Below are 24,601 nucleotides of genomic sequence, written 5' to 3'. Positions count from 1 at the left end.
TAAACCTCACAAATTCGCAACGTGTTTTCTAAAAGTTTAAACTGTTTTAACTTTGCATGGCTACATCTCTTGTGAGACTCGAGTGTAGCTGTCATATTTGTCCGTCTAAAAATGCGCTGAATATGCATTCTGTGTGAATGGCTTGGTTTCGGTTTTCCCCTAATCAAGATCTTCTCCACATTGAGCTTCTATATTTCTCTAATATTTTGAATGCATAACACAGCAGCGGCGTGTCTCATGGGCTAGACTAACAAAACATTAAAATGCAACAACGTCACTCACATCATTATCACCGCATCTCGTGCGCCACTTTTGACGCTCCCTGATGCACTCCTAACATTCAAATGCAAATGTTTTTTTTTTTAAATTCGACTAATATTCATTTTTTTATTCACAATCTCCTCGTCACAGGCAGGCACAGCACTCAATCTGCGTCACTCATAGCATGTGCCTATATCGAACATTTTTTATATCGTTATCGAAGAAGGTGTACCGTCAATAAATATCGACACCGTTTTATCGCCCAGGCCTAATTTCAAATAAATACTGCTCTTTTGAACTCTATCAAATTAGTAGGAAAAATGTATTACAATGTCCGAAAAAACAAACAAACATTTATTAAGCAGCAGAACTGTTTTGAATAATAATAAATGTTATTTCAGCGCTAAATCACAATATTAGAATAATTTCTGAAGGATCACGCAACACTGAAATCTGAAGCAATGGATGCTGAAAATTCAAGTTTGCCATCACAGAATAAATGTCATTTTAAAATATATTAAAATAGAAAAGTTATTTGAAATTGTAATAATATTTCACAACATTGCTATTTTTTATTGCAGCCTTGGAGAGCATAAGAAACTTTTCAAAAAATCTTATCAACCCCAAATTTTTGAACAGTAGTGTATAAAAACACACATACATTGGGTTTACTTGATTTTAAACAATACTGATGGTACTTTAAATGTTGTGGTGCCTAAACCCCAAACATGTGGTCTGCACAGAAACTAAAATTAGAGCTTGTCAATAGCACTGACTGGAGTCCCACTTTAAAGCTCCTCTATAGACCTTTAATTATGGGATTAATTGCTCTAAATGAATCTAACACATTAGCAGATAAAAAGCTTGGCATCGACCTGACAATAAATGACATTCGAAAAGGAAAAAAGATGAAAATATATTACACAACAATCCAATAAGCTAAGACAATATAAGGAATGCGGGACTGGAAAACCACAAAGAAATGCAGTAACAAAACAGAGGCACTCTGAGACACTAAGAGGATGACAAACAACACGTGTTGTCAATGAAAGACAGACACCAGTGAGCAAAAATATCCATTGGAAGACCACAATTTCCACACAACCACTGAAAGAGATATGTCCGAGTCATCAAGATCAACAAAAATGTGACAGAGCACACCAGTCATGAGTCTAAAGGAGGAACCCAATTTAATAACATCAGGAAGCAGAAAAGGATCCTGAGGCAATTATCTAAAAATGTCTAAACGTGGAGCTGCTCCTTTCTCTGCTCTAACTTACCTTATCAAATGACACAGAGGGCCAAAGAGAAAACCTGTCCCCTGGCCCACTCACTTTGGCTGTGCTCTTAGTGGGGCTTTTCTTCACACTGTCACGCAAATTGAGAAACTTGGTCCTGGTTTTTCCTATATTTAAAGGCAGGGTGCAAGAGTTGTAGCTGACGGGGTGGATGGAGCCCTCTTGGGTCATCATCTGCTGGAGATGCGATTGCTTGAGGATGGAGGTGGACGGCACATGAGAGGCATTCCTCCTCTCACAGCTGTCCGCTCTCCGGCATCCATACTCATGGCCAGAGTAGAAGGTCATCATGGTCGACACGTGAGCTAAATGTGAGGAGACGGCGTTGAATTTTAGGACAACCAGGTCGATGATGAGAAGGCTGCAGTATTTTGATGCAGTGCCTTGGCAACAAACAAACGGAGGGAAATTCAGCATAGGGTCTCACACGTTTGCGTGCGTGATGATCCTCTTGCGTTCTCTGTATCTCTCTCATTCACCCATCCTTTCATCTCTTTGCATTATCATACCAATTAGAGAGCACCAATGGGCAAAGGCATCAGGCACGGAGTGGCTTTTTCCTGGCATGAATAATCAATGCTGAGCTCCGATTCACATACAAAGTCAGCCTGCTGAAACAGTGCCAACTCACAGAGCAACTGTAACCTAGCATGAGGGGGATCCATATAGTAAACAGCTCATCACCTACAAAATTAAGAATATCTGACCTCCTTGCGTTCCTTGAGTTAGCATGGGGGATCTTTTCTGTGATTGCTGTTGTGTGTGATCATAGTCAGGTTGCATTAAATATTATATATAATTTAATCATGACGACTATTTATTAGATTTTGATATTTGAAATTCATTTTTGTTCAGTTGGGGTCACTCAAAAATAAAAGAATTCATATAAAGCACCACACAAACTAAAGCATATTGCATATGACCACTTTTGTGACAGCTGGCTTGCCATAGTGTATACATGCAATGGATCTTTCCTTTGGTTATATTATGAATAGATAAATGGCCTAGAATAGCTGCGTTGACATGACAACTCGGGTGATTGGATTGGAGGCTGATTTTATAAGTGGATTTGAATTGATGAGTCTGAGTACACCAAGCTGTTAACAACCACTGCTTCAGCATTTAGAGTAGTATGTATGTCAGCTGGGATGAACTTGAAGATAATTAGCAGGTTAAAGTGCAGTTTAATAATGTAATATTACAGTGTCACACACAAAGCATTAGATTTCGGAACGAAGAAGAGAGAACCAATCTATTCATTCATAATTTGAAAAGTGCTGCTTTTAACCTTTTAAATCTTCAAGAATATGTAATAATAATAATAATAATAATAAGATCATATTAATAATAATGTGTTCCGTGGCTCGCTGCAGACCATGTTTTAACCAAATTCTGGTTATTTCAGCTGCAGCTGAGGGGTTTAATCCAGAATTGCAAGGATGTGGTCAGGATTTGGATCAACTGTACAGCAAGTCACTTCACCTCAGGAAGCAATGGAGTTCCAGTGCCATCTACTGGCCACACAACCAAAAAAAATGTTCTTGGACAATTTTGCTTTGATGATCACAACTATCTACAGATAATACCAACTCCTGTACATTTTAAATAGAACATACAAAGTATATAAAGTATACAGTTTCCCACATGCTAGGATCATGACTGTGTTAGAAATCACTTCAGATGACATAGCACTAAGGTGAACATCACAAAGATATATCTGGGTCATATAAAAATAAAAATAAAAATCAATCAATCAATCAATCAGTTTAGTTTAAAGATCAAACCTATTCTAAAAACATTTTTTATATTGTCTGTTATACTGCAGAGCTCGGACTTCTATCCATGAATCCATGCGATGAAACGAAGCAATTTTCATGACAATGATATTTTGATATTTAAGTATTTTAAAGATTTTTTTTTTAATTAAAAAAAATCATGCAAAACAAAAACTGTTAGCTCAACTGTAACAACCATGACTGAAAACTGTAGATTGGCAGTAAACACTGAAATGCACATGAGTAGCATGTTTATTTGACAGAGAGAACTTGTCATTGCCACATATGAGTCTCTGTCCAATGGCACCTCTGCATGAGCCTGCAGAACTTACCTGACTTGTCCTTGATACGATGCAATCAGTGAAGGTATTGAGGTGGGTGAGGGTAGCGAGAACACGGCGCCAACGGGACGGCGTCTGTTTTGCAGTCTCCTCAGAGGAACTACGTATGGAGCACTGTCTGAACTTGGGTCCAGATGAGCCACCATGGGCTGAACTGGTGCTGCTGCCTCGACTTCCCCTGGAGTATAGGGTGTTTCCACCGAAGATGTAGTTCATCACTGCAAATGCTCTATGGATGCACGCCAGTCACTTCTCAGGAGCGTGTCGATGACAAAGACAGGAAAACAAATCTAGCCAAAGTCTAAGAGCTTTTCCAAACAACTTCCTTAATTATGAGAGTGGCTTCCTGTGCCGGACATATCGGGGATTTCATCAGGACAAAGCCTCAAGTGTGCTGTGTAGTCATGAACCTAGAAACTCCATTCTGTCCAAGACCTACTCCGTGAAACGGCAACAACCATCCAACACTGCTTCTATTCAGACACATCAGACAGAATGAAGAAAAGAGAAGTACATTTTTTTGTACACAAAGCTAGCTGCCGTTTTTTAGCGTCAAGACTCTGGGGATACAAACTCAAAGATGACAAATTGGACAAATTACGAGTTGGCACTACTTCGTTCCACTGAAACCATCTGTGCAATTCAGAGTGATTCCCAGAGAGTACATTTGAAGGCCATCAGATGATTAACAGCTGCCTGTCCAAGTCCAATTGGGAATGTCACTCTGCCCAACCAACAATGCTTCCGAGCATCAAAAACAGGCCAAGTGAAAACTGGACCCAAACATGCTTCATTCTGAAATGACGTTCAATCTCCAGTCTTCCAAAAAGGCTTTCCCATATTATCAAAAGTGTAGAAGTAATCAAATGTCAATAATATGACCAAAAATATATATTTTTTTAAAGGTATTCTCCAGATCCGGATCAGTTGGATAACCCATTTGACGTAGATGCAGTGCCTGACCTCAGAAGATGCCTCTTGCATACAACAGTTTCGTAGATGTGCCACAGGTGCCAGATGAGTTGGCTGATTTTGTCACCAGGCTCTGCCTCCACTCCCTTGGGATCTTAAAGCCATGGCAACTGCTCACACACATCTAAGAGAGCCAGCAGGATTTCCCATGCAGGTTCCGGTCCCCTGTTTTGCACCAGAAGCCACAGTAAACACACTCTTCGGCTTCATCTGTTGACATATTCATTAGTTCACTAGAGCCTACAGCAGGGACTGGATGGTACGAAAGCATTATCATTCGCGTGTCAACACCATGCTGGCTCGAGCACTGTGATAGTCTTGCATGCCCTCATGTAATCAGATAAACCCTTTGCACATAAACACCACTGAATTATACTGAAGAATTGTCTTGTCTGGATTTAGCTTTAACTATTGATCTAGAGGGTAAGATGGCATCCCAAACAACAATGCTAAAGCTCCTCCCTCTGACAAGATTGCCAATAGATATGGCAGGACATCAATAAAACATTCCAAATTACCTCTGAATACACTGTGTGCATGTCTAATGAGATGCCAGCCAAACCCATTTAGAGCCGCCTCTTAGAACCAAGCCTGTCACCTTGCTAACTGACATTTAGACCAGTATGCTGCAGCACTGAGCAGCTTGGAAAATCCACATCGGTGGTAGTAACGGATGGATCTAACTAGGTTAACGTTACGAGTAAAATAATGAGATAACAAAAAGCATGGGTTGGTGCAACTGTAACAGCTACTGCATGAAGGTACCGACTGACTCTTTTTACAGCGAGAATGGGCAACTGACGTTGGATATCAGTTTTCAAATCTTCCATAGGTCACACAATGGAACACAAATTAGGCTGGCTATTGACAGGGTCAGACTGCTGGTCAGCTTCTCAATAGATTGCAGCAGAGTCAGGATCCATAGATGTTGTCTTGGCTATTCCTGTCACCACCTTTTCTCTTGAGTCGGTGTCTGATAAAAGCCTGTTCTGTTCAGGAAACATGAAAGAACTGCTGCTAATGACAACCTTGCCCACAACTGTGACCCATGAAATTTCTTTTATCAAAAGCAAAACTCAATCCATAAACTATTAATTCACAAAAATAATCAACCTGTTCCCAACTCAAATAAATGCATGGTCTAATGTAGGTCCTGAAGAGCTGAAATATTTACAGTAATAAAAATTATGACAATGTGAAAATATAATTTTATCTGCTTATAAAAGCTTTAATTCAATTTTAATGCCTTTTTTTCATTTGAGATCACATTATATCATCATGAGATCACCCGAGTGTTCATTATCCCTTATGTATATATTCAGATCTTCAGCAGCCTCTCTGTAGCTTCTCTATCAAAGCTCCTTAATTGAGGACAGCATTTTGAAGGACAACATTTTTCAGGTATTAATTGGATGCATGATTCCACCAGACAAAATCTGCAGACTTTTGTTGCATTTTAAAAATCTGCATTCATCTATAATAAGATATATCTTTCTACATGTTTTCCTTGTGCACTGCATGCAAAAACAAATATGGAACATGATCATTGTTTTCTGATTTATGAATAAATAACTGTTATGAGCAGTTTCTTTTTTAGTGAATCAAAACATGCTATGTGACCAGTGAAGTTTGATTTACAAAATTAATGACTGATTTCTAATATATTAATAACAAATTTTAAAAATTATATTTTTGGTTCTTTTTTCCTTTATTTGAGAGGACTGTTGAAAAGAAACAGAAGCGATGGCGGAGAAGAGAGGGAGCACAATCAGGAAAGGACCACAAGCCGGGACTCTGACATGTGTCACTCGAAGCGCCGAGAACAAGGCAATGGCTCCAAAAAAAAAAAAACCTTGTCAAAATTATTATTTATAAGTAAATAAAGTTACTGGTTATTGGAAATGCTACACCAGGCCCGGACTGGCCATCGGGAGCACCGGGCGAATTCCCGGTGGCCTTGCGGCTGATTTGGCCCGCTACCCTTCTTTTTTTTTTTTTTAGTTATTATTAATAATAATATTTTATTTTTTGCCTTCTCAATGTGATACTAAAGCCTGATACTAAAGTGCTAATTTCCGATTTTGTCATTCGATAATAAATCATAAATCGGTCTTGACTGGCAGTGTGGCACTTCTCGTCTGTTCCGCCGCTTCCTTGAAACGGTTCTGAACAGAACCGATGCGTGGGACTCGATGAAGGAGAGGAAGTGGCCAGAAGAAGCAGTGAAATGTAGCAAAATTACTGTTCAGGACTTCAAGTGCAGGTCAGTTTCAGCTGTAGGCCTAAATACGCTACTGCAGTTTTGTCTTTATTAACCTAGTTGAGTATTAAACGGCTAGCACCTGTTAGGCTATCAGGGACACCCTATTATTATCATCATTCAGAATACTGAATCATTATCGATTGGAAAGTTACATTAATAAATTTAGCAGACAGATGTTCACATGGATTTATTGTATAGGAAGGGAGGAAGCTTGAGCAGACAGCAACACAAAAATTTCACAGCCTAATAATGTTATAGTGTGTTTAGTATTAGGATTTTTCAAGCGGCAACCTCCCACTCTCTCTGAAGCCAACAAGGAAGTGACTTAAACTGTAATTCATCAACTGGCCGCTAGAGGCTGGCTGCAAAAGGGAGTCAATCCCATAGACTCCCCATGTTAAAATGCCCAACTTTACAGCAGAAAAAAAACGTTTACTGCCTGGTTCAAAAAATTATTTTGGTCTATATAGCTAATTTTGCCCTTCATGACAACTGTGAGGGGGGTGAATTTTTTTATAACTCATCCGTTTAAATTATATTAAGCCTTAAAGTTCTGCATAATTAAGGGCGTGGCCACTTGAGTGACAGGTGGATTGCCGCTGCTGTCACCACCATCGAGCTAGGTGGGCGTGGTTTCAACAACCAGCTCCAGCCTCTTTGCCCATCTTCGATTATCCGGGAGTGACGTGCGGTGATGCGCTGCCAAGATGGCGACGGCCGCCTCCGCCCACTTTTGAGCTTCAAAAACTATCTTCGTCAAAACTATCTGACGTCACGGACACTACGTCCATGTTTTTATACAGTCTATGGGATTTTTCAAAAAAGATATTGTACTGATTTTGACATTTAGGCAATTTAGAAAATGTGTTTTGATATGTTTGTATGAAACATAGGTTTGTTCAATTTAAAGGGTCATGAAACCCCAGACTACTTTTTCTGAGAATTTAGCAGAGGTGTTTGTGTTGCACATCATAGAAAATGACAATGTTAGCATCCAATAATTTTAACTGTTGGAGAAAACCGGTTAAATTTAAGCCTTTTTGCGCTATTTTCATCTTCCAGGGTTTAAAATCTACATTGTGTTGACATCACAATTCAGTACATCGATGACGCGTAGGTGTCTATTAAATTATTCATGAGACTGTGTGTTCTTATCCAATGAGAAGACGCTTCGCTTAATAATTCACAACAACATGTGTTGATTTGCTATGACAGACGCTTCAGACTGTGAGATCGCGCACATTAACTGAGAGAAACGTTCATGATCAGAGGAGAGTGTTTGTTTTTGCTTTGTAATAAGAGTTTGGCACAAACGCGATTCATTTACTTAGTGAGTGTAACCGTTTTTACAGTTCCGTGACAACCTGTCAAAAGGCTTATATAAACGCCGCAGAATAAGCCTTAAAAGTTATCAGAGGTGCAACAGCGCATTCATATATGTTTTCGATGCAGAGTGCAAATGACTGTGCATTTATTTGTGTTTTTAACTCGATGGGAGCGAAATGAAACTGTCTGAACGCGAAGCTGTGTGTGTTGTCTGTCTCCCCTCTTCCCCCTCCACTCGCAGCGCACCACGTCCACTTTTTTTAGCATTTTTTTAAACTGTGGAGAGAACTAACCAGTGCTGAAACAGGGGGTTTCATGACCCTTTAAGTAATTTTAAGATAAATAACATTCTGTGATAACAAATTGCAATGAGGTGGTCATTTTGCAACAAGAAGGACACAGTTCTAATCCTAACAGTAGACCTGCTGGTCAAGAAGTGACAGGTAAGAAAAAAAGGGACAGACAGAGATATTGGAGAAAATGAAGAAAAGGAAAAGGGAAGTGAAGGTGCAGTTCAAGAGACAACCTTTAATTATTTTCCAGGGCCCCAGACCAAGGATTTAGACCTTTTTTATGTGATAGCCATTTAAATAATAGGGTTATCTGTGGTTTCAGAATTTGTAGGCTATATACAGAAAAAAGGGGCCAAAATTTTACCTTTTGGGCAACAGCTTGTCACTGGAGCAGTACCCTTAAAAAATATGTATATTTGCCTTTTTTTTTTTTTTTACCCCTAATAGGTACATATTAGTAACTTGTGTACAAATTACTATAAGGTATACTAATATGTATTGGGGTAAAAAAAAAAAAGGTACAAAAATATGTTCTTTTAAGAGTACTGCTCCAATGACAAGCCGATGTACCCCAAAAGGTACCATTTTGGCCTCTTTTATTCTGTGTGGCCTAGATGAGTGTGAGATTTCCCGGCCTGAAATTGCGTCCCAGTACGGCCCTGTGCTACACTTATGCTACATTTCTCTAAATAGTTTACATAATTAACATAAAGAGAACTGCAATATTCCCAATGAATCTCAATTAAATAAAATGACATCAAACAGAGAGCTTATAAATCAGAATTACTAGGAACGACTAGGGAAATCTGTACCGATGACCAGCCCTTAACGCCACAATTATGTGGATATTTGTTGAGTTTTCAGAGGAATTCCGTGTGCAGATTCCACAGAGGCCTAATGCTAACAGAACATCTGTGGACAGCCAAACTTGGATTGTTTATTACTCTTTTCGTAAATGAAACATGTTTAATCTACCCTTTTTGGAATCCCATTAAGGTTACATTTACTGACGTCTTCAACTTGAACAATGACTTGTTATCTGCAGGGTTTTATCCAGATAATGTAGCAGTTACATTATTTAAATGATTAAAATGTAAAGAGGCCAATTGCAAAGTATTTTGTGTCTTGATAGGGACTGGAATGTATGTACACAAAAACAAGCAAACAGCACCTTCCAACAACCCAGCAATAGGTACAGCCCAAGCTATCATGGGTATTTAAACATGTAACATGCCTTTGATAACAAATTACATGCATCATTTGGTGACTAGGGACCATAACAGTACATCTGAACAGTTAAATGAGCTTAAGCATTCCAATGTGTTCAAAAACCATGATCGGATCAGTGGCAAAGCATCGCTGCCATTCACATCTGTAACGTACATGCTTTGTGCATCGCACACCGTGTGTGTGTGTAAGACACTGCAAGCACTGCTGCATGACAGAGGCACGCAGGTTGCCAGGCAGCAGAGGGAAGAGATATGTGCTTTCACATTTTCTCAACAAACACAATGACGTGCCAGACATCACACTCACGCAGGTTACTGCCACAATGTAATGCAGAACAATGCTCATATTTCACACAACAAAACAAATGACTTTAATATGGCCTTACGAGACAGTCTGTCAATCAGTGCCTTTCAGACTCCATGACGTATTAACAAAAAAATGATGCACCTCTGCTTTGTTAATGCACCTAGCTTCGCAATCTTAGGCATGATTATATAGTCTATACCGTCTTTTGAGTGGAAGGACATTTTACTTGTTATGAATCTGACTAATGCCACTGGAAATGATGCACAATAAATTGTTTTATACATAGCAAATCAAGTAACTTATGTCAACATCGAAAACTAAGTTGAAGAATTCATCATTTGCTTTACCGAGAGCAAGTTCTGTATTCACTGCAGCGATTGACACGCAGCATTTTCTTGCTGCGGAGTTCCAGACCTACCAACAAGTGCAGATGTCGCCTCTTGGTTCTCCTTAGGGTACCCATGATCCGGCGACCCATCTTTTTAGCATACCACACTGAGTTGAGCATTGTGGGCTAAGGCTGGAGTGTGCGTGTATGGGGTTCACGCTCCGGTGAAATAGAACTCGTTTCCTGACTCTGACCTGCCCCCCTCCACCTCTTCTTACGCCGGCATCTCAAAACCAATTTCTGCACATAGTGCGTGCCGGCGACAAAAACATACGGTGCAGGTACCTATAAAGAGCAGAACGTAGGGCAAGAGAAAAAAAAAACAGGCTGCCTGACGCACACAAACTGCTGCAGAAATAAAGCGCTTCACAATCGGTGCAGCCCCCTGTAATAATACTCGTTTCACCTTCTCTCTCTCTCTCACTGCTGTGGCTGATGCAGTTCCTGGCACACTGATGCGATCGCGGCTGTGCAGTGGTGGGATGCGAGCTCAGTGCAGACGGCTGCAGGTGCCTGTGTTCGTCTCTTTCAGCTCAAAATGAGTCAGCAGGAAGCTGAGAGAGTGAGACTGGGTGCTTGACTAGGCTAGCACTGACTGCGCTCCTCTCTGATTGCCTGAAAGAAATTAGTCCACAGGCTTGCGATGCAGACGTTAATCTAATGCTGTGCCTCTCTGGCTGCAGTGTCTATTTGCTACACTGTGATAAATGAGAAGACGATGTTTTCCCTTTTTCCTCAAGTTGTCTTGGAGATGAGGCAGGGTAACATCCTTCCCTGTGCCTGTGGAAATTCCTGGGTTGTAGGGGACGGCGCTATGGCACCTTGACCTCTTCGCATTCGTCGTGCTCTCCTGATGCTTTCTTGAATGTGCGATCAAGCTATTCAATTTTGCCACATGGGGAGATATATCAGGACTGACGTCACTGACGGGAAATGGGAGGCAGCTCAAGGCTCATGATTTGTATGAGAAAAGTGACTGAAGGACACAGGCTCACCTCAAACCCATACCAACACCACCTCATTCTTAGATGTGTGCGGCAATAAAATGCAAATTGTTTTCAGGCCTGAATAAGCACTTCCACCTTATAAATCCCAAGACCAGATAAGTCAGTCAAAAAAAAAGAGTCAACGAGGAATTTGCTATTCATCTTATATAATGATCATTTCATGCAGTAATCAGTTTTTAATTGAAATCTTCAGCACAAAATCCTGAAGCTGGAAAAAACATTGGCCATGCTCCGTGGAAGCAAAGGTGCTTCCATGCATGACGGCATGCACCAACAGATAACGAATGCAACAGCAAAGCTATTGCTTGCAACATATAAAGACAAACAACTGTTGCATTTAAAAACACAAGGCTATCATTTAACTAGAACCCACGTGTGTAGATTCTAGCAGGCTCATGCACCTATCAAAATAAAATATTGCATAAATACAAATAGGAAAGACAATGAGAGGTACAATGCAAGATCTGCACTGTACCCTCTAGTGTCACCATTAAGCCTGTTTGATAAAATGTATGCAAATCATCATGAAACAATGAAAAGCTGCATCGACCAGTCACGCTGATCACATGGAGATGACCGACACCAGTCCGCACATGACTGACAGCCATATGACAAAGACAGAATTGGCAAGCTGCAGGTATTACATCAGAAGCACATAAAGATGTTTGCCAAGTCAGATGGGAAACTGTTACCTGGACGGTCACAGGACTTTGAGGGTATGGGTTGGAGAGGGGAGTAGTAGGAGGCGGAGGACTCTCCTCATTCACTACAGTGAATGGGCCATCGAAGATGCATTCCAGCGACTCAACCTACAGAGGGGCATTGAACTCACTGTATTACAATACAAGCTTAAATTGAAAGTGCCTACAATTCTCATCATGAGAAGATTATAAAGAGAGACAGACAACAGAACAAAATGAGGAGTAAGGATCTAGAGCTAGGGAATGTTCACCTTGACAGAATTTTGGGGCATCATATGCATGTTTGAATGACCTATGATACCCAAAAATGCAGTCCCTAAGCTAGGCAAGCTCACTAGGTTTTGAGACAAAGCCAGAGAGTCACCAAAACAGAGAGTGGTATGATAAGGATGCTTAATTTGATGAAACACAGACCATATATATTAGAGGTTGACCGATTGATCCGTTTTGACGATTAACCGGCACCAATAGTTGATTGCTGGAACTATCGGCAAAAATCCATACTGATAGTTTTTCCGGGTTGCATCCATTGTTGGAGTGGCTGAGAAGGGTCCGCTGTCATTAGACAGTACAAGCGCGTCCTCTAGAGGCAGAATCACTGACGCCTCATGCTGTTTGTTTTGACATGTGAGGCTGCGTGCTGCACAGAGCGGGACAATTCAGACGCGGATTTAAAACAGACAATGAAACGTTGTGTGTACTTTGTTCATTCCTCTAGTGCAGGGGTTCTCAAAGTGGGGTCCGTGGACCCCTGGTGGTCTGTGACTCATAGCCAGGGTGTCCGCAAAATAATTTTAGGTCTGTATGATTTCCGCGATGTGGAAAATGCAGAGGGAAATCGCAGAATCCAGTCATTAAAATGGAATTTACTATATAACGCATAATGTCGCGGAATTTGGCAAATCTTGAATGAAAAAATCTAAAGTAGCGCTGTAGTCTTAATGAAATCGCTATATGGACTTTCTGTATATATTAAAGCGCATATAATAAAGTCTGCATGCCCTCCTCGTCTCTGAGTTAATGAATGCCGCAATTTCATGTATTTCGCGTTGCGCTTATGGTGTTTTCCGCTTCTATTGTCTCACTATATGAGGATATAAACACATTAACTTTATCTTTAGAACTGCTCTGAGAGTCACTTCACCAGCAATTCACCATTTCCTTTGAGAAAACTATCGTCATATCATACACACACAGAGAGAAACTCAAAGGTCTTCACGACAACCTGTCAAAATAAAAGTCTGGTCTAACCTAAAGAAATTTTGACAGAAACATATTACTACTTCACAATAGAATGTACGCCTCAAAGTAATAAAAATAATAATATTTCTATAGGAATAATCACACAATTCTTCTTCCATGTTTAACGCTTTCCCCGCCAGCATTTTTTTTTAAAGTTGCCAGCCACCGCTAGCGATTTTGATTTTTTTTTTCAAATTTGATGGCCTCCAGTATAAGCATTCTTTTTTTTTATCAACACTTGAATATAGGTAGGTTTCATAAAAAATTCATTATTTTGAGCAAAAAGGTGAGAAAATTACATTTTTATAAAAAATTACATCTGGATAATATTCAGTACAATTATCAAAGCATAATCCAGTAAATCGCTTCCATCAATACCTCCAAAGGCTTGCACGACATATACCACTTCCTTTCTACCTTAAAGCATTCTTTTTTTTATCAACACTTGAATATAGGTAGGTTTCATAAAAAATTCATTATTTTGAGCAAAAAGGTGAGAAAATTACATTTTTATAAAAAATTACATCTGGATAATATTCAGTACAATTATCAAAGCATAATCCAGTAAATCGCTTCCATCAATACCTCCAAAGCTTGCACAGACATATACCACTTCCTGGATCAACATTTTACTCTGTAACATTATGCAGTTTTCATTTATATGCTGTCAATTGCTGATATGATATTTTTCATATGCATCGGTTTACATAAGAGATCGCTAGTTTCTCCGTCTCACGTGTGTTTTTGTTCGGGAGGTTTTGTACTCGTTCAGAAGATGCATAATAGCACCCCGAGTGTATAACAGTGAAAACACGAAAAGCCGTAAAAACGTATCTTTGGCGGGGAAGCGTTTTCTTGTAAAAGACGAGATAACTCGTCAATGGCGGGGAAAGAGTTAAGTTTTAACAATTTAATTAATTTGATTATATTTTGAAAGTTAATGTTTTGATGCCTTCATCTTATTACCACCGTTTTTTTGATAATAAATTTGTATTAAATCATACACCTAGAAAAAAATTAAAACAGGCAACACAGAATTTCTTGAATGAATAAATAAATAAATAGATAAATAGCATTTCATAGGGCCCTATTATTGTACAAATAAATAAATTGTTGTTACATTTTATAAGTTGTATTATTTCAATTAATTAGATGTGCTTTTAGATTACTACAATTTAATTCAACCGTTGAAACAGAGTCCAGAAAAATTAAACCGGAAGTTCCAATGGCATCTGAGAGTACACACTGCAGTAAGCATATGCTTAATCACAGTTATAATTATGAAGGGGTCCTTGGAAATTTTTATCCGCTGTAAGCGGTCCCTGGCCCCAAAAAGTTTTTTTGTCCAGTGTGCTTTTTGTTATTTTGATTGAATGACCATCAAGCGCTCCAAAATAAAAGCAGAGAGTGAGAATTTACATAAAATAAAATATACATATGTATGTAATTTCAGTGCAATGCCCTTTATGTAGATGTTTAAACATGGCCATTTTTAAGCATGACTGTTTGAATTTATATGAAATAACAACACTTTACAATTTGTATGATTCCATTTGCAACATTAACTAAGGTTAATATAAGCTGTAGAAGTATTGTATTTATAATTTATGTAGAAGTAGAAGTATTTATAATTATTATTTCATATTAATATTTTTGTTCTATTTAAAAAGCCTGTTTTTTTGTTTGCTTTTTTAAATAAAGCTCAGCACATTTAGTTTTCATTCAGTATCCATTTTAAAAACTATAGGTTGATTAATCTGTTTTTGGCTAGTGTGGTCCAACCTTGCTATCGGTAAAATCAACTATCGGTCGACCTCTAATACACACACACAGTATATATTAAAAAAAAACACCATAATGGAAACATTAATCCCAAATGGCAATTATGAGGACCATGGAGACAAATGTATACTATAAAACTCAAAGCAAAATCCATTCATTTATGAAAAGATTCTTGGGACAGAATGTCAGCCTTTAACCTAAATGGACCATGCCAATATCACCCCCCCCCACTGTCATGAATTATTAATTTACAAATGGGGAAATGCATCACATGACATTTTACAACCTGAACTAGCCTAAAATCATTATATTTTAAGAACCTTACATACCTTAACACAGTCATGAGGGTCTGCAAGGGTCTATGATATATACTATTGTTGTATGTTTTTTTCCCTGCATATTTATCCATTTGGGTTGCATCACATGGCTTTGATTTTGTGGATGAAAGTTTTTCAAATATTAATAAGCAGTAAAGCAGTTTTGTTATTTTTTTCCCCTAATAATAATAATAAGGACTATGGCAAACTATTTAATATGCTTTTAAGAATAAATTTTTTCTTAAATTATTATATCAGGACAACGTGATTTTTAATACAAAAATCAAATGATCAAATGCCATCCGCTAGTCTTTAACTTACATCTGCATGAACATAAGAGTCACAACTGTACCTTAAATCAATCTGGAAAACAAAACTTAAATCAATCTGAAAATAAAACTCAGCTAACAGGAATGGAAGACGTAGTCATCAAAATGAGAAAAAACTGTAATTGGCATCAAGGATGTAACAAAATGTTAAAAATTGAGGGGACCAAAGGTAAACGACTAAGAATTGGTAATTGAAACATCCATATAAATCTAAACATTGAGTTTTAGGTCTGCAACAAACTATTATTTTGATAATCGATTAATCTAATGATGATTAGAACGATTAATCAACTAATTGTCAATTCTTTCAGATTATTCAGTAGGCTTTGATTGATCATATTGAGTTATATTTTATACATATTAATATACATATAGAGTTGGTTTATAGCAGAACATCAAGTTGTAATTCAAACTGAAGTGACATTGACACTGTTTTTCATGTTTAAAGCAGTCTAAGTGTTACAAACATGACATGACTTTACTAGAGTGATGACTGCAGAGCTGGCGCAAACATCCACATCACTATGATCAGATGCTTTCTTAACTGCTGTTTTCCCACATTGCCATTTTTGTTGTGTGTTTATTTTGTTATTGAGATGAAAGTGTGAAGCCTATATTTACACATTCATCTAAACGCCGCTCTCAGCACCATCAGGATGGTCACTAACAGTAAACAGCTGCTTGGTTATATCAAACTTCTTTTCACCCCCAGCAAACAAAAAAAAAAGAACTTCGCCATGAGTATATCAGGGCCTTTACAACACATGACAGCATTTATTGTTTGTAATTTTGTAAAAAAATGTCCACACTCTACAGGTTCAGTTTTGTTTACACTTCTCATAAGCATGTCTTAAATTGGATTGCAGCCAGGTGGGCTGAATTGGTCTTGTGCTACAGCACCACACTGGTCAAACTGCATTATTGCAGGCCCTTATATTGGGTCATATGAGATCTAGCAACTATTCAACAACAAAATGATTTGTCAACATTTTTTAAATGTTGACTAATCGTTTCAGTCCTATTGAGTAGACACATCCAGCACAATGTACACAGTGGTTACAATATTAATAGACAATACTGACAAGGATCAGGGTAAGAACACCGTTTAAAGCAGTTGTTCTCAACCAGTGGGCCAGGGCCAACTATGGAGCCTAAGCAAACTTCAAAGGGGGCCACAGGATAACTTTAAAAGTATGCAAATTTTTTAGGGAGTAACGCAATATTGTAATGCATTACTTTTAAAAGTAACTTTCCCCAACACTGCCAATGAATAAATTATTATTAATATATTTAAATAATCTAAACAATATTCTCTCTTTATATTTCTTTTCTCATATTCTCTTTTTATTTTACCTCAATTTTTATTGAATAAACATAACGTTCTGGAAAACAGAACAGAACTTCTTGAATCAGAAAGTCAATCATGGTTAATTTAATATATTAAATGAATTAACACATTTTATTAATTAATTATATGAATAAAAGGTTTGAAAAGAAGTAGTTTTGTCATGATTACAGCAGAAATACCAAAAATATCTTAGCATATACGGCGGGGCCTCATATGGGGGGATGGGTGGGGTGCTGTTTAGAGGTTCTCTGAAGAGGTGACTTCCAGATAAGCCTGGGCCTTAACTGTATTGTAAGGGTGTGTCTGAGATGGATGGCAGGTTGTGAAGCGGGCTGAGGGAATGAAAAGGTGCCGGTTTAAGCATGAGCAGTGAAGGTTATGAAAAATGGCAGGTGTTATTTCTCATCTGTGGTTTGTTGTGTGCATGCTTCTGGCTTAGGCTCTGTTAGGGACTGAGGGGGAGCTGTGGGGTCATAAATCTAAAGGCAGAAGAGAGCACTGGAGCACAACAGGAGCAGGACGAAAGCTTGTAAATGTGCACACATACATACTACTTTCCACCTTACAGCATATTCACCTTCTCTGGTCACCCTGCTGCCTTCCACTTGGCACACAGAGATGTTGCATGTTTCTTACAGTATACATTTCAAAGCTGCTTATCTAAAAGCATTAAATACATGTCCCGTGTTTTATGTATAAACTCTAATAAATGTTAAGTATTTGAAAGAAGTAAGGGGGGCAATACATGTCTTTGTATCAACTATGCCAGTCTTTCATATTTATCGCTGTTCATTCAGCAATACAACAGATTATAAATCAGCCTGTGGGCCCTGCAAACCCCTCTGCGTTATAAAGCACCCTGCACACTAATAATGAGATTTCCACTGAACCAAGTACAATGAGAGCCTTTCAATCTATTGGCACAGCATTTTTCATCCTAACCTAATAGTATGCTTTAGACAAACTTATTAATTTTCATTGCTTGTGGTAAAGAAAAATAACAAACAAGTTGACCATACAAAAGCAATTCTTATGGCTGTCTGGCTATTTTTTGAAATAATCCAAGGAGGGGAAACCATTCTAAAACCTAAAGGGTGTGTTTGTGTGTTGTGTATGTAAAGAGTGAGGCACACTGCATGGTAGAATTTGGACAACAAGATGATCGACAACACAGCAAATGATCAAATAGGTAATCTGATCAGGAAGTCTAGATTCCAAGACCACTACCTACCTTCATTGGGGAGATATGTGCATGTGCCACATAGCCGTGGATGTTCTCAATCTGGGAGAGGTTCTTCTCAGCCACTTGGACCAGCTCTGGCCCAGGAGCCTCATCAGTGAACTGTGGTGAGCTTTGCTCCTGTGGAGATCCTGTGTCTTCATCATGGTGTCTGTACTTCTGCAGAGAACAACAGAGATCAGTCAGATAAAATGAGATGAATACCATGTCATAAGGAGATTTGAGACCTTTTTCCCTTTGACAACTGCTTGGTTTGTACTGCAGTCACAAAAACCCTATATTCCAAAACCCAATGAGCTTCTTAAAAAGGAAGAATTTTAAACCACACGTCAGATGTGAAAGTTGTTTCAAAAGGTAGGTTATTTAATTATGCTGCCTCCAAAGACCATTTTGGCTTTTCAGATATGACAAAAAATTATTCCAAATTGCTGAGAAAGAGAAATATTATAAGCTTATTTCATTTAATACCCAGAAGTTTTGCTCTATGTTATTTAATGCTTAGAGTGTTATGTTAGCTTAGCAACATGCTAATGTCAAAAGTCTCTTTTGAGGAGATTTGTGTTAGAAGTTACTGCTAACACAGAGTCACAACTTGTGGCGTTGTCCATTTGTGATTGCACCACACCAGTTGCACCGCCCCTGAGGCTCTGGGGGGAGGTCACTCGGTTAAAATCGCATTCTGTGGGATGATTGCCTAGGGTATGGCAACGGACAACTGGGGCATGGCAGGGGAGGCTAGGGTATGGCGACTGCCATACTCTGCCATATGGAAATGCCGCCCTTGCTTAGAACTCTACAGAGTAGGCAGCAAGGCATCTCACTAGGTTTTGGAACAGAGCTCAGATGTCTGAGACATGTACAGACAATCATAAACATGAAATTTGGAAGACGTTAAAAAAGACTGGAGTTTTAGATTTAGTTCATTATAGTAACCACATAGTCAGTGCAAAAGGATGGAAAAGGAATATGGTTTTGGGGATGGCAGATACTATAATACTGACATTTATGGAAATCTTTGACTGAAAGTGGAGATGCAGTGAAGCGTTTGGTTAAAGGACTGTAAAGTAATGGCTCGTTTCCACCAAGCGGTACGGTTCAGTACAGTACAGTATGGTACACAGTTATTTCCGTTTCCTTTGTCAGAAGTTGTGAATGGTACCAAAATAGCGAACCGTACCACTTTTTTTAGGACCCTTCCGTTGGGGTATCTAGCACAGTAGTCCGGTACCTAAAGGGTGGAGCTAGACTCACTGCAGAATACTGATTGGTTGACAGAGAATCGTCACTTGCTCATGCTACAAGGGGAATGACAACACAAGGGGAATAAAGCTTCTCCTTTACTCATTCCGCTATGCTGCTTATGCGTGTTGGGCTTGTTTACATCAGAGTGAACAAACACAAAAAATATAACTGTATTTTATAATTTTATATTTTCACACATATACACAGACAATGCCATGCTTTCTTCTACTGTTGGTGGTGGAAACGCAAGTTGGATCAGGGTGTACCGCCCCAAATCGTACCATACTCAGGGCTCCAGACTGCGACAAATGGCGCTGCCATTTAAGCGCTGCCATTTCTGTTGCATGTGAGAAACATCCAACGGCAAGCGAACCTGAAAGCATAACGAAACCGCGCTACTCGTTTGAACTGCGCTGCGCTTCGAGTGTAGAGCCTGGTTTATACTCGCTACGTCAGCACAAGCACGAAGGTGCGCGCGGCAAAAATGACACAAATATTGAGGAAACGATGGATGGTTTTCAAGCTAAAGTAAAGTAAAAGACCGCTTCTTAAACCAGAGAAGGTGAACATGTTGGTATTCTTGTGGGGGAAAAAAACATGCAAGCACTGTCACCGACTGCAAGATTAGTTTTACTTTTCTTTTTGTTTTCATTATTTTGAAAAGCTTGTTATCTTTGCTGTTTACCTCACATTATGCTATGGAGGCTCTCTTTTATTTTATTTTTTTATTTGATTCCTCAGTGTTTGCTTAACGTTCTGTAATTTATTAGTCGGTATATAATACAGCATGTGGTGTATGCCATGCCTCATGTTATTCGTTTTTGCTAATAAACGTTTTGTAAGCTAGTTTGTCATTGTATCTTACTGTTTTATTGTTGTTGTGCTGTTTAATTAAGAATAACAATGAATCCATCTTTTGTTTAAGTCTTAAAAAGTGAAAGATGTGTAGATGTATGCAAGCAAAACAGACAATTATCTTTTCTTGTAAAACGTGACAACAAGATCGCAAAAAGCACCCCAAGCCCGGCTTATAACACAGCAAAAATTCAAATCACAAATAATACTATACTGATGAAAAAGAACATGTTGAATGTTATCCACTTTTGTTTCCATATAACTATAAACTATGATAAAAGCATGCATTGATTAATCCCATGTTGTAGCGCAAAAAAAAAAAATTGCGACCAAATCATGTGCTTGTGCGACCAACTGAGAAAGTTAGTCGCAAAAGAGTGATCAGTGAGAAGAATGAGTCTGGAGCCCTGGTACTGTACTGAACCGTACCGCTCAGTGGAAACGAGCCATAAGTGTCAGCAAGCTCATGTTCAGCTGATACAAATACTTATGGCCTTATCTGTAAACCTGGATATGACCTGAAAGCAAACATACTAAAAACACAAATGAGATTTGAGAGCTGCAGTGAAGGAGAGATTTTAAGGGTAGTAAGGGCTTGTATTCAGAAGACTTAGGATACCAAGGACAACTTAGACCCAGTGCTGAGCCTAATATAAAGTTGTATAGACTTCTTTCATGGTGCATTTTTGTCCTTATTAGAGCCTGAAAGATCCTGATGCTGTATGATTTCTTTGCATGGGAAAAAACAGTATCAGCATTCTTCAAAGTTGTTCCAAAAGATCACTTAATATTACACATTATCACTGCGTTTGGATAGAAAGGTTTGGGGGGAAAACAAAATCATACAGTTCTGAAGCAAAATCAGGAAGTAAATAATTTATACTCCCTCATTTTTAATTTTCAGGTGAACATTACACAATATACTTGAAGTATCATATATGTTGTAACTAACTACATTCATCCACATTTTAATTATATAAACACAGAAAACTATCAAACCATTCCCTTGCACTAAGTAGTGCTTTCACATGACGATGAATGGGTTTCCCTTCCTCTAAAATAAACACTGGTACATGCTTACACAAAAAGGTAGCTGATGAGTGGTTTCCACACAGGCAGAGGATGGCCACAGTTGCTATGGCAACAGGTTTATCAGATACTGACTACTTCTCACTATAGGTGAGCCAGTGATTCAAGCAGCTGACATAAAAAAAATGCATTTAAAGCTGACACAAGTATCATTGAACTGGTTTAACCACTTAGATTTATGCATTTGAATGGCGTATAATCAGTAGCCAGATTACAAAAAAAGTGCAATTAGGAATTGATACTGAAAAGTGTTTGGTTTTCTTCCCATTAAGCAAGTAAAGAGAAAATGTATATATCATCCACAATGTTTTGGAAAATTAGATAATGGGCTTTGAGGTCAACCTAGATAACCTAGATAATCTTAAATCTCACTCTACATAATCATGCATTTGCTTAAAAATCATCTGTCCATCAGACAGTTGTCATCATATTCTTAAACATAATTTCCTCCGCTATAACTCATCTGTGCAGAATGTGCATATACATTACTGCCTCCCTCATGGTCAAAGGCTCAATTCCAAATAAAGACATTATGTCCAGAAATGAAATATGTGTTGTCAATTTATTAGATCTTAACTGAGATGAACACAGGCCTGAGAGAGTATCCAGAAATATACATGAATAACAACAGGTTTTTAAACCAGAGTTCAGGGACCCCCATGGGACCACGAGAGGGCGCCATGGGTTCCATTTAATTTTTTTTTTTTTTTTTTTAATTTTAATTTTAAAGCCCACAAGTCTCCTGGTTTCAACACTACTAAAAATGTTGAAGCTGTGTCTGAAATCAATCACTTATTCATACTTTTACTATTTTCTATATAGTGAATGGCACATAGTGCACTATTTAGTGAACAATTCAGACAGTGTAAATATGCTTTCTATTGGGGTAAATGAAGTCTGGTTGTGCGAATCATATGGACGAAGCGGCACAATCTACAAAACGTATCTGAGTGACCATGCTTCACTTTGGCTTTATTCATCTTGTATATAAAAAATGAACACATTCGCTTAGGCTTCAGTACACTCTGACAATCTAAAATTTGATTATTGAATTTTGGAACTTTATTTATAGAGCATTATTTCACATCTTCATGTCATCAGGACTGAAAGGACTTCATTGCGCTCGTTTTGTTTCCAGAAATTTGTAATATTTGCATGAATTTGAGTTTAACTGTAAACTACTTTGAACTATAATTTGGCAGCAACATATTAAGCTATTTAGGATGGAATTTCTAACAGTTCCTCTAAACACTGCTCCACCACCTATAACTGCAGTGTTTCACTGAAGTGACATTAAGCAATCCAATAACACAATATACTGTGACTAAGCCTTGGCAACATTAAAAAGTCACAGAAGTGTCCAAAGATGTTGCTTTTTCTTTGTGCATCTGGCCACAAGTCTTTCCCTAACAATACCGCCATGTTATGTAATTCTCCTCCAACATCCATAAATGGAAATAGCAGCAAGACCAGCATAAAGAATTGCTATCATCAAGATTTGTAAGTGTTCAATGTGTAGAGCATGTGGGCAGAAGCACATGACAGAAGAGGAGAGCTCACAGTCTTCCCTGATGAGAGCATGAGGAGGAGGATCTCCTGGCAACTACGACCGCTCACTATTGAGTCATGTCCTCTGTGGCTGAGGTAAGCAGCTCACTATTCAATCTGAAGCTTTCCTGGGATACACCGGATACTTCACCTCTGCAAACTGGGATTCAAACTGACTCCAGTTTCCACCTCTGCACATTGTGCCAATATTCACAGCTTTAAATGAGAATTGCAATAACCTGCTTTATATGGCAATTTGTCGGTAAGATTAAATGCTTTACCCACAGGTTTAAATTTCATATGATGAAACATCAAAAAAGTATTCTATTGTTCACTAACGTGGCACAAACACTGTGAGACAAGTTATGTGCCAATGTTTAATACTTTAGATTAGGGAGCTGCCAAATCCATAACCTTAAAGGGTTAGTTCAACCAAAAATGAAAATGAGTCCATAAATTACTCACCCTCAAGTCATCCTAAGTGTATATGACTTTCTTCTTTCAGACGAATCCAGTCAGAGTTATATAAAAAATTGTCTTTGATCTTTCAAGCTGTTGTGAACTAACCCTTTAAGTATGAACAATAGTAATAGTAATGCTAGCAAACACTTCTAATTAGAACTAAATTAAATAAAAAAGAACCCCATTATTCTGTTTTAGTAAAAAAAAAAAAAAAAAAAAAAGGCAGGAAAGCAAGTTTTAAAACAGAAGAAAATGGAAAATATATTATTTTTGGATGAGACTGGATTTCTTTGAGGACGTTAGGTAAATTTATGTCCCACAAACACACTTTGCAACTCAGTGATTCAGGCATTCCATATAGTCCATATGGACTAACCCAAATTTTGGGTTAAAAATTTAACTAACCCAACAGTTGGGTTAATTTATATATTCATCTATATTTAATTTAAAATTTAGTGTTTGATAACTTTTTTAAATTTCTGTATATTTCTGTATATAATAAGGACAATTTACCCTGATCATCCAGTACAAAAAGTTTCTCAGCTCTTAATCCATCGTGTTGCCTTCTTGAGCATCAGTAAATGTTTTGACCTTTTGTAATTGTTATGTATGAGTCCATCAATTGTCCTCAGTTTGAAAATATGGATCGCAAAATCATGGAAGATTTTTCAGAAGAACAGCGGGCAGTTTAACTGTTCAGGACAAACAAGGGACTCATGAACAACTATCACAAAACATAAAAACAGTCATGAGTCATCCAGCAAATGACACAGTATTAAGAGTCAAGGGTATGTAAACTTTTGAATGGGGTCATTTTTACAAATTCAGTTATTTTATCTTGTGGAGTATATATAAACATATGTTATGTGAAATAGCTTATTCAACACAGTACTAAATAATTTTCATGATCCCTCTTATTTTATTAAACATTTTTTATTATGAACATTTTGCATATTCTGCAAGGGGTATGTAAACTTATGTGCACA

General features: G+C 38.2%; 1 protein-coding gene across 9 annotated transcripts in view; it reads right to left on the bottom strand.

Moving 5' to 3' along the window:
- LOC107660320 (discs large homolog 1-like protein) overlaps positions 1–24,601 on the bottom strand; it is a 124,314-nt gene that overhangs the window by 49,713 nt on the left and 50,000 nt on the right. For 4 of the 9 annotated variants that reach the window (XM_016449603.1, XM_016449604.1, XM_016449605.1 and 1 more), the window contains 2 exons: positions 18,411–18,578; positions 12,153–12,269 (listed from right to left, as the gene is read on the bottom strand). In XM_016449603.1, the coding sequence (XP_016305089.1) occupies positions 12,153–12,269; positions 18,411–18,578 (285 nt within the window). Of the gene's footprint in view, positions 1–1,541; positions 1,741–10,483; positions 10,791–12,152; positions 12,270–18,410; positions 18,579–24,601 lie in introns of those variants that run through there. The other 5 variants (XM_016449606.1, XM_016449607.1, XM_016449608.1 and 2 more) reach the window with 3 other exon arrangements.

The sequence above is a fragment of the Sinocyclocheilus anshuiensis genome, unplaced genomic scaffold (assembly GCF_001515605.1).
Source record: "Sinocyclocheilus anshuiensis isolate Anshui unplaced genomic scaffold, SAMN03320099.WGS_v1.1 scaffold1599, whole genome shotgun sequence".
In the NCBI taxonomy this organism is placed as follows: Eukaryota; Metazoa; Chordata; class Actinopteri; order Cypriniformes; family Cyprinidae; genus Sinocyclocheilus; species Sinocyclocheilus anshuiensis.
Note: the sequence above shows the minus strand (reverse complement) of the source record. Positions and strands in the feature narration are given on the sequence as shown.